The following is a 12,989-nucleotide window of genomic DNA, read 5'->3' as shown; positions in this document are numbered from 1 at the left end:
TCATTTGGATCCCCGCCCACGTAGGAATCTTTGGAAATGAAAAGGCAGATAAAGCAGCAAAATTATCCCTTAAACTCCCAGAAATAAGCTTATACTTACCCAGCTCAAAATCAGAAACAAAAGTGTCACTAAACCCCTAAATAAACCAAAAATACTACACCCATCCAAAAAAATCGACAGATTAATTACTAAGCTACAAACAGGCCACACCAAACTAAATAATCACCGTAAAATAGCTAATCTACACACAACAGGAAACTGCCCACATTGCAAACAACAAGAAACACCAGAACGCGTACTCATTCACTGCACACACTACCAAACACACCGAACAACACTACAGACCACCCTAAATCTTAAAACCGGACTTACACTAGAATCAATCCTAAATCCACAAAATAAATTAGAAAAATTCAAAGCCTTAGGCATATACCTAATTAAAACAGGACTAATTAGTCGCATTTAAATCCCAAATAAAATATTAAAACCAAAACTACCTTATCTAACAACCACCCAACACACACAGCTCCCTTAGTTCGTCCCACATCCACTCTTGGCATTCTTTCCAAATCTCAAAATTTCAAAATTACTATATAAGCAACCCCTAAAGCCCCCCTCCTGGGTTGCACAAACTCACTTTTCCCCTTTTTGGAAACACATTAAATGGCCTGGCCGGGCCCGTGTGCGACATACGCTTGCAGTCGGAAAGCGCACGTTAAATCTCCAATATAAGTAAGTTCAGTGGCTGTCAACAGATTTTAAATATCCACCAAATTAAACTCCCTGGTTGTATATGCAGCACGCACACACACAGACTTACAGGAAATACACTTTAAGGATGTAAGGAAATGGAACCCTTATATATTCGACTTGAATATAGGGCCACCGTGAAATATTTTTAGTCATTGCGATACTGATGTTGGACACCAGTCGGCTGGCAGTATATTCATAAGTTTTATATTGTGTGTCTATAAGACAATTCCATGCAGGGGGATTGACTGTTGCACTAATCAGAACATACTAATGGCAGATGATATGAGGATTGCATGCTGATCGAATGCAGGCTACATAAATACATGATCCCTGCAGCAGTGAATAATGTCATTGGTAAAAACACCCAGTAGACTTGACACAAAGGAGTAAGAAAATATTGGATACCCAAATATAAAATTGAATACACAATGCGAATGATTACATGTCAGTATAAATACCCAATGGCTGAAGAGATTATCAGGATTACAGGACTGGTGAGTGAATGAGTGAGTGATTTCCGCCACAGGAATAATGACAACACTCGACAAGAGTACCTGTCCATAGAAAATGATAATATGTATCCTAGGTGTAGCTTCATATTAATTAACTGCGTAGTAGTTCATATTAGGGGGGATTACGGGCGGGCCAGTCGTCTAAGGCGCCGCAATTCGCTGTGCAGAGTCCCGGTTCGCCCCAATTATGTTTCTAGGTTTGTCAAAACCATACCTGTGCTTGGGGCTTTTCTATTGTATTTGCCTTTGTTTTATATGTGTAAAATCAGGCTTTTGGTCCCTTGGTAACGACACAGTGACTTAAAGTGACTGTTGTAGTTGTTTAGTTTCTGCTTACGTGTTTACGGAGATTTCACTATTCTCTGGCATCCAATCTATTGATGATGAAAGCACCAACAGGTGCTTAACTCCTTGGTCATGTGTCACATATCTATTGAAAGTCACACAGCTATGAGAAAATCTAAGCCGTCTTCCCAGCTGAAAGGGACAACGAATAAATATTTTATAAAAAACGAACAACCCTACATGTTATGTATCTGGCTGTATAATTTTGATGCATTTATGGATTTGTTAGAATATAGCTTTTATAAGAACAAAACGCCAAGAGAAAGGATGATCGCTGGCAAAACCACCTGTCCTAGAGAAATTATAATTAGTTCGTTACAGTTACTGACAAACCATTGTAAATGCATATAAATCAAGTTTCAGGGTTTCCCTCGCGAAATTGATCTTCCTTAACTTCTTTTCTCAGTTAGCAAAAAAACTCCTAAGAAATGAGTTTTCAACAGAGGTACTTTTGCCACTCGAATTATGATTTGAAGTTTCAGTTCTTTTATTTGTAACATTTTTGCAAAACCTTGGTTTCGAATGCAAGTGGAGGTCACGTCAAACTAAATCATGTTGCTAATATTAATGAAAAATGTCTTTAAACATTTTCCATTAATATAGCAAGATACACATAATATTTATCCTATACAAGCAATATTACTACGTATAAAAATAAATATGCCCAATATGTCCTGTCCAATTTAACAATCCACTGTACTCAATGGATCCACTGTACTCAAATGGATTTAAATATAGCAAGATAACATAATATTTATCCTATACAAGCAATATAACTACGTATAAAAATAAATATGACCAATATGTCCTGTCCAAATTAACAATCCACTGTACTCAATGGATTCCAAAAGCCTTTCATGTATTTTAGAAAATTGGGAAAAGCTTTCTTCCCACTGCTAGAAATTTTGGAATGATCAGTGCAACGGTAGATCAGGATGTTTATTTTTAGAGGTTGAAAATACGAAGAGTTGACTCCCCTTCAAAGCTCTCCGCGTGAAGAGTTAATATTTCTTTCTTCGGTTTCTTCCGTTTCTGCTTCTATAGTCTGACTATGCGATGCTACGAAAAAAAACAGAACGATGTCAGTTGTATGCTTTCGATAACAGAGATATTTTTTTTTTACGAAACTATGAGTACCGTTCTTGTAATAAAGAATGCATAGAAAAGACAGACTTGTGATGATTACGAAGACCTGCCACAGTTGCTACAATCTGTATTTCCACTCATGGAAAAGTTGGAAATATCAGTTTTTACATGTTCTTTCCAAACTTAGGGGATAAATCTAGCGTGAAACTGTGACGTGTGGTGTACAGAAAATACGATGAGCAGGTGTCCTAGGTTCATTCATTTCATTCTAACTGGAACATGCTAATAAGCATATGGCAAAGCAAACATTGCCTTTCAATATATAAATAAGACCGCACTGCTGTCCACGTCAAATAAATGCGTATAATGTGTAAATATATAGAAATTTACATTTCCATGAATATTTTGTGACAACGCATAAAACGCCGCGTCAACGGTTCTCAGTACGTAGGTCCAAAGATACGATTGGCCTCTCTTCAAATGTGCATTATTTGAGCTTCTGTTTTGATAGTCGATTACAAGACTTAATTTTCACTGAAATGCAGGTCAATTCAATTGTGTTGAAAATGGTATTAATCGGTTAGGTTTTATTAAAAATGCATGTACATGTATCATAATAATAAAAAGATATTTGTATTTTTAAGTCATCAGTACAAAGGAATCAAGGTCAATATTGACCTTTCATTTACTGAAAAAACAGGGGCGGTCGGGTAGCCTAGTGATAAAAGTGTTCGCTCGTCACGCCGAAGGCCTGGGTTCCATTCCCGACATAGGTACAATGGGTGAAGCCAATTTCTGGTGTCCCCCGCCGTGATATTGCTCGAATATTGCTCAAAGCGGCGTAAAACCATACTCACTCACTTACTCACTAAAAAACAAACATTAAACATGTTGTACATTTATTTGATCTTCTTATCCAAGAATGGACGTTCCCGTGGGCACATGTCCACCATGGTCATGAATCTGGAGAGGAATTGAGCACTGTTACATTCGATAAGGTAGGATGAATCCGTAGCAATGGCAGATGCATAATTATGAATAACAACTTCATATAGAGGATCATCGGGTCAAGACTCCCCTGACATTGTTACCTATGTTTGTCCAGTCCGTGTGATGGTATGATAGCTGGTTTTACACTGCAATATGCACTAGAAAAATCACTAAGTAAAAATCACTGAGTAAATATCACTTGTAAATAGTCTAGTCTCGTACAGACAAACGATCGAAGCGACAGAACAAACCAGATCACACATTCCTACCACTCGATCGCCAATATATTCAGCAATTGTATATGCCTTGCTGGACTTTGGACTGTCCGCAAAGCGTATTCGGAGTGTACATTGGTTGAAGGTGTAAATATCAGTCATGAAGTTGCATTATAATGTTTGTTTGTTGTTTAACACCGCACACGGCAATATTCAAGCTATATGACGGCGGTCTGTATGTACATAATCGAGTCTGGACCAGGCGATCCAGCGATTGACATCGTGAGCAGTTGGGATACGATGACATGCATCAACCAAGCCAGCGAGCCTGACCACCCGATTTCATTAGTCGTCTCTTAAGACAAGCATAGTCGAGTTGTACGACAAGCATGGGTTGCAGAAGACCTATTCTACCACGGATCTTCACGGGTCGTCTGCACTATAAACAATACAAAACTTATGTATTTGACAGACATAGCCTAAGTAATGCATCAATATCAGCGTTATTGTTCACGTTAACAAATATATGGATCAGAATTTCTTAAACTAATATACTATATGTACTGTAGATTTAATCCTAAGATGATATTGCAAAACATTTGATATCTGATCTACCCAGGGATAACTTCTTAGTAATGATATGTACTTACTTTAAACCATGCCATCTTGAATTCTTGTTTGGTAATCATACCATCACCTAATATAAGCAAATAATCATGATAAACGCAGAAGGATAAACAATAGCACTAATGATTTATAATGTGGTTTTCTTATCCAGGAGTTACTAATTTAATTATGTACACATTATTTGCAATACAACTCGCACATTGACACTGTTTTCACTGCAATATCCAGAGGGCGCAGGCTCGTGGACTAATACTTTTTCTGAGATTCGAAAAAACCCACAAACGTATCATGGCAGCTCTATGATGCATGTATTGGTGTCATAAGCACCACATGCCACAACTTCCAATATGAGCTTCATTTACCCAACATACTACTAGGACAACTTCGAATATTCACAACACTTACTCCACATACAGCTAATACAACTTCCAATATGCACTACATTTACCCCACATACAGCTAATACAACTTCCAATATGCACTACATTTACCCCACATACAGCTAATACAACTTCCAATATACACTAAATTTACCCCACATACAGCTAATACAACTTCCAATATGCACTACATTTACCCCACATACAGCTAATACAACTTCCAATATACACTAAATTTACCCCACATACAGCTAATACAACTTCCAATATGCACTTCCTTACCCCACATACAACTAGGACAACTTCCAATATGCACTTCATTTACCCCACATACAGCTAAATAATACAACTTCCAATATGCACTACATTTACCAAACATACAACTAATACAACTTCCAATATGCACTACCTTGAGCCCACATACAACCAATACAACTAAAACTATGCACTACATTTACCCCACATACAACTAGGACAACTTCCAATATACACTACATTTACCCCACATACAGCTAAACATCTTGTACTATGCACTACATTTCCCCAACACACAACTAATACAACTTGTACTATGCACTACATTTACCCCACATACAACCAATACAACTTGTACTATGCACTACATTTACCCCACATACGACCAATACAACTTGAACTATGCACTACATTTCCCCCACATACAACTAATACAACTTCCAATATGCACTATATTTACCAAACATACAACTAATACAACTTCCAATATGCACTACATTTACCCCACATACAACTAATACAACTTGTACTATGCACTACATTTCAACAACATACAACTAATATAACTTCGAATATACACTGCACTTAACCCATATACAACCAATACAACTTATACTATGCACTACATTTCCCCCACATACAACTCATACAACTTCCAATATGCACTACATTTATTAACCATACAACTAATATAACTACCAATATGCACTACATTTACCTCACATACAACTAATACAACTTCCAATATGCACTACATGTACTACCCAACATACAACTAATACAGCTTCAAATATGCACTACATTTACCCACATACAAGTAATACAACTTCTAATATGCACTACATGTACCCAACATACAAATAATACACCTTCAAATATGCACTACATTTACCCCACATACAACGCATACAACTTCCAATATGCACTACATTTACCCCACATACAACTAATACAACTTCTAATATGAACTTCATTTACCCTACATACACCTAATACAAGTTTTGATACGTACTAGGTGTACCCCAAGAAGAATTTCCTCAACTTACATCTACTCGTAGCATGAACAGCATTAGCTTGATGTACTTCTACTACAGCTTGTATTGTACACTACTTTCAGACGCCTGCACCTACGGTTAGATCTGCAGCATTGGTTCTGCTATTACGGCTTTTTTTGTGAACAATTTCCAAATCCCCATAAGGTAAGAATCCAAACCTACTGTTTGAATCAAAGGCAGTTGTAAAGATGTTCATAGCCTCTGTCATGGTTAGACTGCCGTTATGGTCGTGGTCCTCCATCTTGAACAGCTTCCTCCCCGCAGAGTCATCGCGTGCCAGATCGTGAGCTGCGGCGGTAGCGTGATCCCACACGCTCATGAACTCCGCCTCTGAGATGAGTCCGTCACCTTGAACATCGGTCATTTGACTGGTGCAAAACTGATGATCCGTGTGTCTTTCTAAGCTGGTGTTTTGTTTTTAAAGATTTTATTGACATTAAGAGGTCAATGGCAAAAGCTATTAGATATACAGACAACAGACAATATTGTAAATATTGAACATTGGAATAAATAAAGTGCAAACATATACAGTGCAATTCTTCCGCTAAAATATTAACATAAGAATACATAGAATATCGTTGTGGTCAATACGGTATAGTAGTCATCTGGTGAGAAGTTGATAAAATACGAGATGTCAGTTAGGATACATTGCAGTATGTTTTATAAAATATTATATCTCCGGATCGAAAATATGACTTCCAACTGAGAATACGTTGTTATACAATGACGTCCTGATTGCATTTTCGCGTTTGTTGACATACTGACTTTAAACAAACCAGCATTAAGAGAACTACAGCAATGTCTTCACGTATCACTCTTGTGATCAGGCAAACTAAATTCAAGGCATCAGCAAAGCTTTCAAAACGGTTTACGTAAGAGACATGTAGACATTTGACGCTTCGGTGATGTCCGATGCAATTCCCTTGTTTGACTTGTATTATCCCTAGTGATACGCAAACACATATCCTTATCATACATTCGATTATGGAAATGTTTTTTGTCGCTTTTATTTGAATGATTAGTATATTTGCTCTTCTATTCCTAGCTAAGGTGAGATGCATTGTCGTTGAGGATTGAGGATTACGTTAAAAGATCATAAGGATTTTCATACCGTAATGACCGCGTATAAGCCGAATTTTGAGGACCAGAAAAAAGATATATATGGGGTAGATTAGGTCTTCATCAACCCATGCTTGCCGTAAGAGGCGACTAACGCTTGTCAGGCTCGCTGACTTGGTTGATGTATGTCATCGTATCCCAATTACGTGGATCGATGCTCATGATGTCAATCACCGGATTGTCTGGTCCAGACTCGATTATTTACAGACCTCCGTCATATAGCTTGGCTCTTGCTGAGTGCGGCGTTAAGCACCAAACAAACAAGTAAAACCATGTGTGTGTGTGTGTGTGTGTGTGTGTGTGTGTGTGTGATTGTGGTGTGTGTGTGTGTGTGTGTGTGTGTGTGTGATTGTGGTGTGTGTGTGTGTGTGTGTGTGTGTGTGTGTGTGTGTGTGTGTGTGTGTGTGTGTGTGTGTGTGTGTGTGTGTGTGTTATTGTGCTTGGGTTAAATGTTATAAGCTTATTCAATGACGATAGGCTACCAGTTCAAACTACTTTCTGTTTCGGCTATATATATATACATATAGTGATTTCGCCTTAAAAAATGCTACTTATTATAAATATTTAGGCTTGACGCTATCATCTAAACTATCATGGTCAGTTTCGTGCAAACAACTAGCACCGTAAGCATCAAAAGCAATTATACCTATCTATAAGTTTTTCAAGCAATATATATAGTTACTTTTCTACAGCTTGTTCCATATTTTACGGCAAAATCGCGCCAATCTTGCTATATGAGGCGCAAAATATAATGACGCCATTGAAAAAGTACATGCTTCTTACTTTAAGCTTCTCCTACTTACTAACTTTATTTATTATTTTCATGTGACTTTTCCTTTGTGTGGATATCCCAAGATGTAGGGGATACAATTGTTTTATTATACTCTTTCAAACAAAGGTTACAGGATATGTATAGTCAAAACTGGCATGATAGTATATCTTCTTCTCGTTTCCTTAGCCATTACAAGGTTATCAAATCTGCTATAGAACTAGAGAAGTATATAAGTATGTTATATGATTAATCGCTTGGTAGGGCATTATGTAAATCCAGAGTGTCATTACACAATTTCATTGTAAAATTTAGACGTAGATGTGAAAAAAGGGACGTTGATATGGGTACCTGTAAAAACTGCCAATTAGGAGAAATTGAGGATGAATTTCATGTTTTATTAGTATGTGATAAGTATGAACATCTTAGAGAAAAGTATATTCCGATGTTTATCAATAGGCATAAACACAAGATGTGATCAGTCTTATAAAATCCAACAACTCTGCTGTTATACGTTCATTAGCCATATTGTTGTAACATATATTCTCTGTCAGATAGTTTTTATAGTTATTATACAAGTAATTGTGAGACCCAAGAGTGCCTTGGAACAAATCCGGAGTGGGTAATGGTTGTGTAAATATTTCAAAACAATTTTCTCTAATAACTTACAATGGCATGACGTTTCTATGCACATGGTGTTGTATTACGAAGTTAAACTTTGATAAGATCGATATCACTTATATCTTGCTTATGGTCGGGAGATATCTGTTAGGAAGGATTCACAACAATGTTCGAAGGGAGGTAAAAGATGATTAGTAGCTTCACCATCACTTGATATAAAGAACGTCAGCCTTGTCAGTATCAGTAAACGCTAATGGTTTATCCGAGGTAGCACTAGGATTAATTGTTTCTTTGATGATGCCTTTTTATGACACATTTCTAATATTTATTTTGTTACATTTTGTCATAATGGTTCCAGGTCTGAGTTCAATGTTATATACAACAATATTTCATACGTACTTCTGATACAAGACCCGTTACTTACATAGTAAATGGGCACGTAGTTTTTGAAAAGATGAAGGGACACGTACCATTGATGTCGAACTTGGGGATGATGACGTGGAACTCCTTCAGAGAGAACTGGCCGTCGTGGTCCAGATCTATAGACATGAACACTTGCTCCCACACGGTATGGTGCTGACTGAAATACACGACCAGCGTCAGACCTGACGTTATAAATCCATTTGAAAGCATGCAAACACGCTAATAATGATGAAATATTCAGATTTGTTCACCTCCTCCACAGATACGGCCATCATGCTTACCCGTTTCGTGAACACATGCTGTCATCAGATATTCAGACGATATATTTCAGGGTTATGGAGAAACGACTGAAATACTGCAACAGTTCAAATATACTCTCTCGGAAGCGTCCTTTTAAGACTTCGAATGAAAATATTAATCGGTCGGGGCAACTTTTATAGTGATGACTGGAGTGGAAGCTGTCGTTTTGGTGGCAGCTTTTGCTGTTTTTGTTGGGGTATGTGTTTTAGCGTTGGTAGTTGTATTGGTGATAGCGTTAGTTGCCTCAGTAGTGCTGGAAGTTGTGGTAGTCGTGATAGCCATTGTAATGGTATATCTGTTGTAGATTTGATAGCTGTTGTTGTGCGGTTGTTGCTGTAGTGGTAGTAGGTGTTGCAGTACGGGTAGATGTTGTAGTGGTTTAATCTGCTGTAATAGTCGTAGTGGAAGTGGAAGCTGTAGCAGTGTTGGTAAGTTGTAGCAGTGTTGGTAAGGGTGATAGCTGTTGTAGTGAGGGTAGCGGTGAGAGCTGTTTTAGTGGTGGTTGCCGTTGTGGTGGTGTTCGTTGTATATGCTGCAATGATTGAAATGTTGGTTGTGGTAGAGATGGTATTGATGGTAGATGTTATAGTGGTGGTTAGTGTTGTAGTCGTGTTAGTGGTTGATGTGGTAGTAGATGTTGTAGTGATTATATAGTTTTATCGGTAGCTTTGGTCGTGGTAGCCGTTGTTATGGTGATAGCGATGGTAGCGATGATAGTTGTGTAGCTGAAATAGTGTAGGTAGTAGAGGTAGATGTTGCAGTGATGACAGCGATGAGTGACTGAGTATTCTGGGAGGACAGATCCAAATATACGTTTAGTACTACGGTGAAATCAACGAACAGAGCATAAGTGTTGATAGCCCAAGGATCATAATAGGGCGAACATGGGTTTTTACGTCAAATGATGACGCAGAATGTTATGTTACCCTTAACAGTATGATATCTGCTGAAAGAGCAGAAAGGCCAGTGGAACTAAGAGACAAAGAGTCAAAAGAAAAAGAAAAGAAAATCCACTCGCATACATTAAAGCGGCCCGAAGTGTGGGCAGGACTTTTCCCTCAATTCCAAATACTTTTTCAATTTTAGGGCATTTCTCAAAATTCGACAAACCCCCATTTTTCCTAAGACTGTATGCACTCAAATACGAGAACACGTTCTAGCCATATATATTAAAATGTACAGTTACCCGAATGCAATGACCACCAGCGCTGGAAGAATCGTAGCTCTCATCTTGAAATGTAACCTTCTACAACATTCAAAGACATGTGTAGATTTATCACTTTGCTGTTATAACAAAACTACCATTTAATGCTGTTAATTAGAAGTTGGTTAATTTCTAAACGAACAAACAATGTGTATACGTGATGATACTGAGAACAACTTATTTTAAAATATGTTATTTATAACCAAACTATCAAACCACTCAAATGTAAATGCATGTCATGTCCTCAATTACTTGCCTTATTGTGTTGGTCACTGACGTACAACAGACTAAAACGTGCTGAACATGTATCTCTATCGACTCGTCTGAATAGATAAGATAGCTGTGTGAAGACACATAAGTTACCCTCACATGAAGATAAGATGACAGTCATTGTGGTACGGGTGAAAGCAATAGTTCACACCTTGGACTGCAGTAGGTTAGTGTAATAAGTTCATTAATCCTTTACTATAACTAATGACACAAAGTCACATGCCAGCGCCCTTGTGCTATTTAAACATGGGATTTCTTTCGAGATGTCGATCGCGAAATGATATAGCTATATTATTATGCTTTACTTTAATGTAGAAATAGTGTTAACGATAACCTATTTCGCTTCAGTTAATGTCAAACTAATAAAATGGTTGAACACATTTTGTTCATTCGAGTGTTTTGCCAAACTGTAATCATTTCTGTATTTCACAGAACAATATACACTGCCGGGCAAACAAAAGTATACATCCACGTCGAGGGTGGCTGAAAATTAAAGGAACAAGAAATAGTTATTCGACGGTGATGTATTTGATACGGGTATCATATATTACATGCACCATATCAACTGAGTGTCTCACAACTGGTAACGTTCACATTGCGTCTCGAGGAACTTGTAGGGTTCAGTGCACATTAATGAAAAGGGTGAAGCAGGTATTGCCATGATCAGTTTGAGTTCAAAAGATACCAATAGCGAATATGACTGCAACGAGCACTAAAGGGCGCCCAGACTCGCCGTCTCATCGATGATGTCATTTTGAATCCGTTGCCACTCGTCTCTCAGTGCGGCTTCTAGCTGTAAGCGGTTTTGTGGTGGATGAGTACGCCTCCTGATCTGAAGATCCAGATGATCCCACAAACGTTCAGTAGGGTTTTAGTCTGGTTAGCGAGCTGGTCATGGAGTAACACCGACGTTGTGCGCAGCCAATAAATCTAGGACGACCCTTGCAGTGTGCTGCCTAGCGTTTTCTTGCTGCAAGTGTTCCCTGTAGCAAAGGAATTGTAACACCATGACCATTATTATCGAATAAGCAGAATCTCTTTTCTCAGTAAACAGCACTCCCTTCTAGTCACATAACTGCAAGCGTTCTACTGTCCTTGACCAGTGCCGTTTTCAACGATTATGTTCATGAGCCGAGGCCATTCTACGGAAAGGACGGTAGGCTCGAATACGTCACACGTGGGGATGACGTAGCACAGCGCGTCAACTGATGGGGCGACTGATCCGTCGCTGTGGCGGCCTTGTCCACAAGGACTGGTCAACCTATTGCGTCGTGACGCCTGATCTTGCACTGTCCTCTGTAGTGCCGGGCTGTCTGTAGAGTTCAAACAGTCTGAATATGGTTGCCCGTGCACAGTTGAGGTTTCTTGCAATCTTGGTGTGGTTGACACCCATTTGCCTCGTTCCTATGGTCGCCTCTCTCTGTTTTACAATTATACGTTGCACATCTTTTATGCTTGTACATTACCTGTGGTGTTTTGGCAACGATCCAATGCATTTCCAATGCAAAAGAAATGGTGTTTGGCGATTTATCACTGCTCCACGTGTATCTCCCAAACCAACGGGTTTGAACCTTGAGTTTACATTGTTTCAGCCTAGTAACGTTAAGATAACGTTTTTTAATTTTTTGGTCAAATCCAATTTTCAAGTGTATACTTTCTTTTTGCCCGGATGTTTATGACAACATGGGAAATAATAGTTATATACTCTTCCAAGCCTAGATGTATTTATTAAATTTATTGTTGACGCGACACAAACGAAACATATTAGAAACCTGTGTACACGAAATACAAAAGTTTTGATCGGTAATGCACTGATTTTCCCAACATTAACCTCTGCGTCAGCCTCTCGTTTGACATTAAACTGACACGCTGTGATGTCACTGGATACCTGTGAAATCTAACTCACTCAAGTATGAAACAATATTGATCACACGAAGACCATACAACAGGCACGGCACTGATGCAAATTACAGAATGGTGTTCTGTCGACCAACCCCGTGTTTCAACATTTCCGTTGCCATCTTGTGATGAAAGGCCCCAGGTTATAAACATATTGCCATATCGA

The 12,989-nt window shown here is 38.4% G+C and overlaps 1 protein-coding gene across 1 annotated transcript; it reads right to left on the bottom strand.

Annotated features, from left to right (window-relative positions):
* Window positions 1-3,578: 3,578 nt before the first annotated feature.
* On the bottom strand, window positions 3,579-10,995 carry LOC124118627 (insoluble matrix shell protein 5-like). The gene is made up of 6 exons (XM_046480822.2): window positions 10,911-10,995; window positions 10,637-10,696; window positions 9,198-9,307; window positions 6,381-6,566; window positions 4,552-4,598; window positions 3,579-3,659 (listed from the first exon to the last, which is right to left on the bottom strand). Exons 2-6 carry the CDS (start codon window positions 10,678-10,680, stop codon window positions 3,609-3,611), a joined length of 438 nt encoding a protein of 145 aa, XP_046336778.1. The 5' UTR covers window positions 10,681-10,696; window positions 10,911-10,995; the 3' UTR covers window positions 3,579-3,608.
* Window positions 10,996-12,989: the final 1,994 nt, after the last annotated feature.

Source organism: Haliotis rufescens, unplaced genomic scaffold (assembly GCF_023055435.1).
Source record: "Haliotis rufescens isolate VD_foot unplaced genomic scaffold, xgHalRufe1.0.p SCAF_10, whole genome shotgun sequence".
NCBI classification, from domain to species: domain Eukaryota; kingdom Metazoa; phylum Mollusca; class Gastropoda; order Lepetellida; family Haliotidae; genus Haliotis; species Haliotis rufescens.
This window is presented reverse-complemented; position numbering and strand designations above follow the sequence as displayed.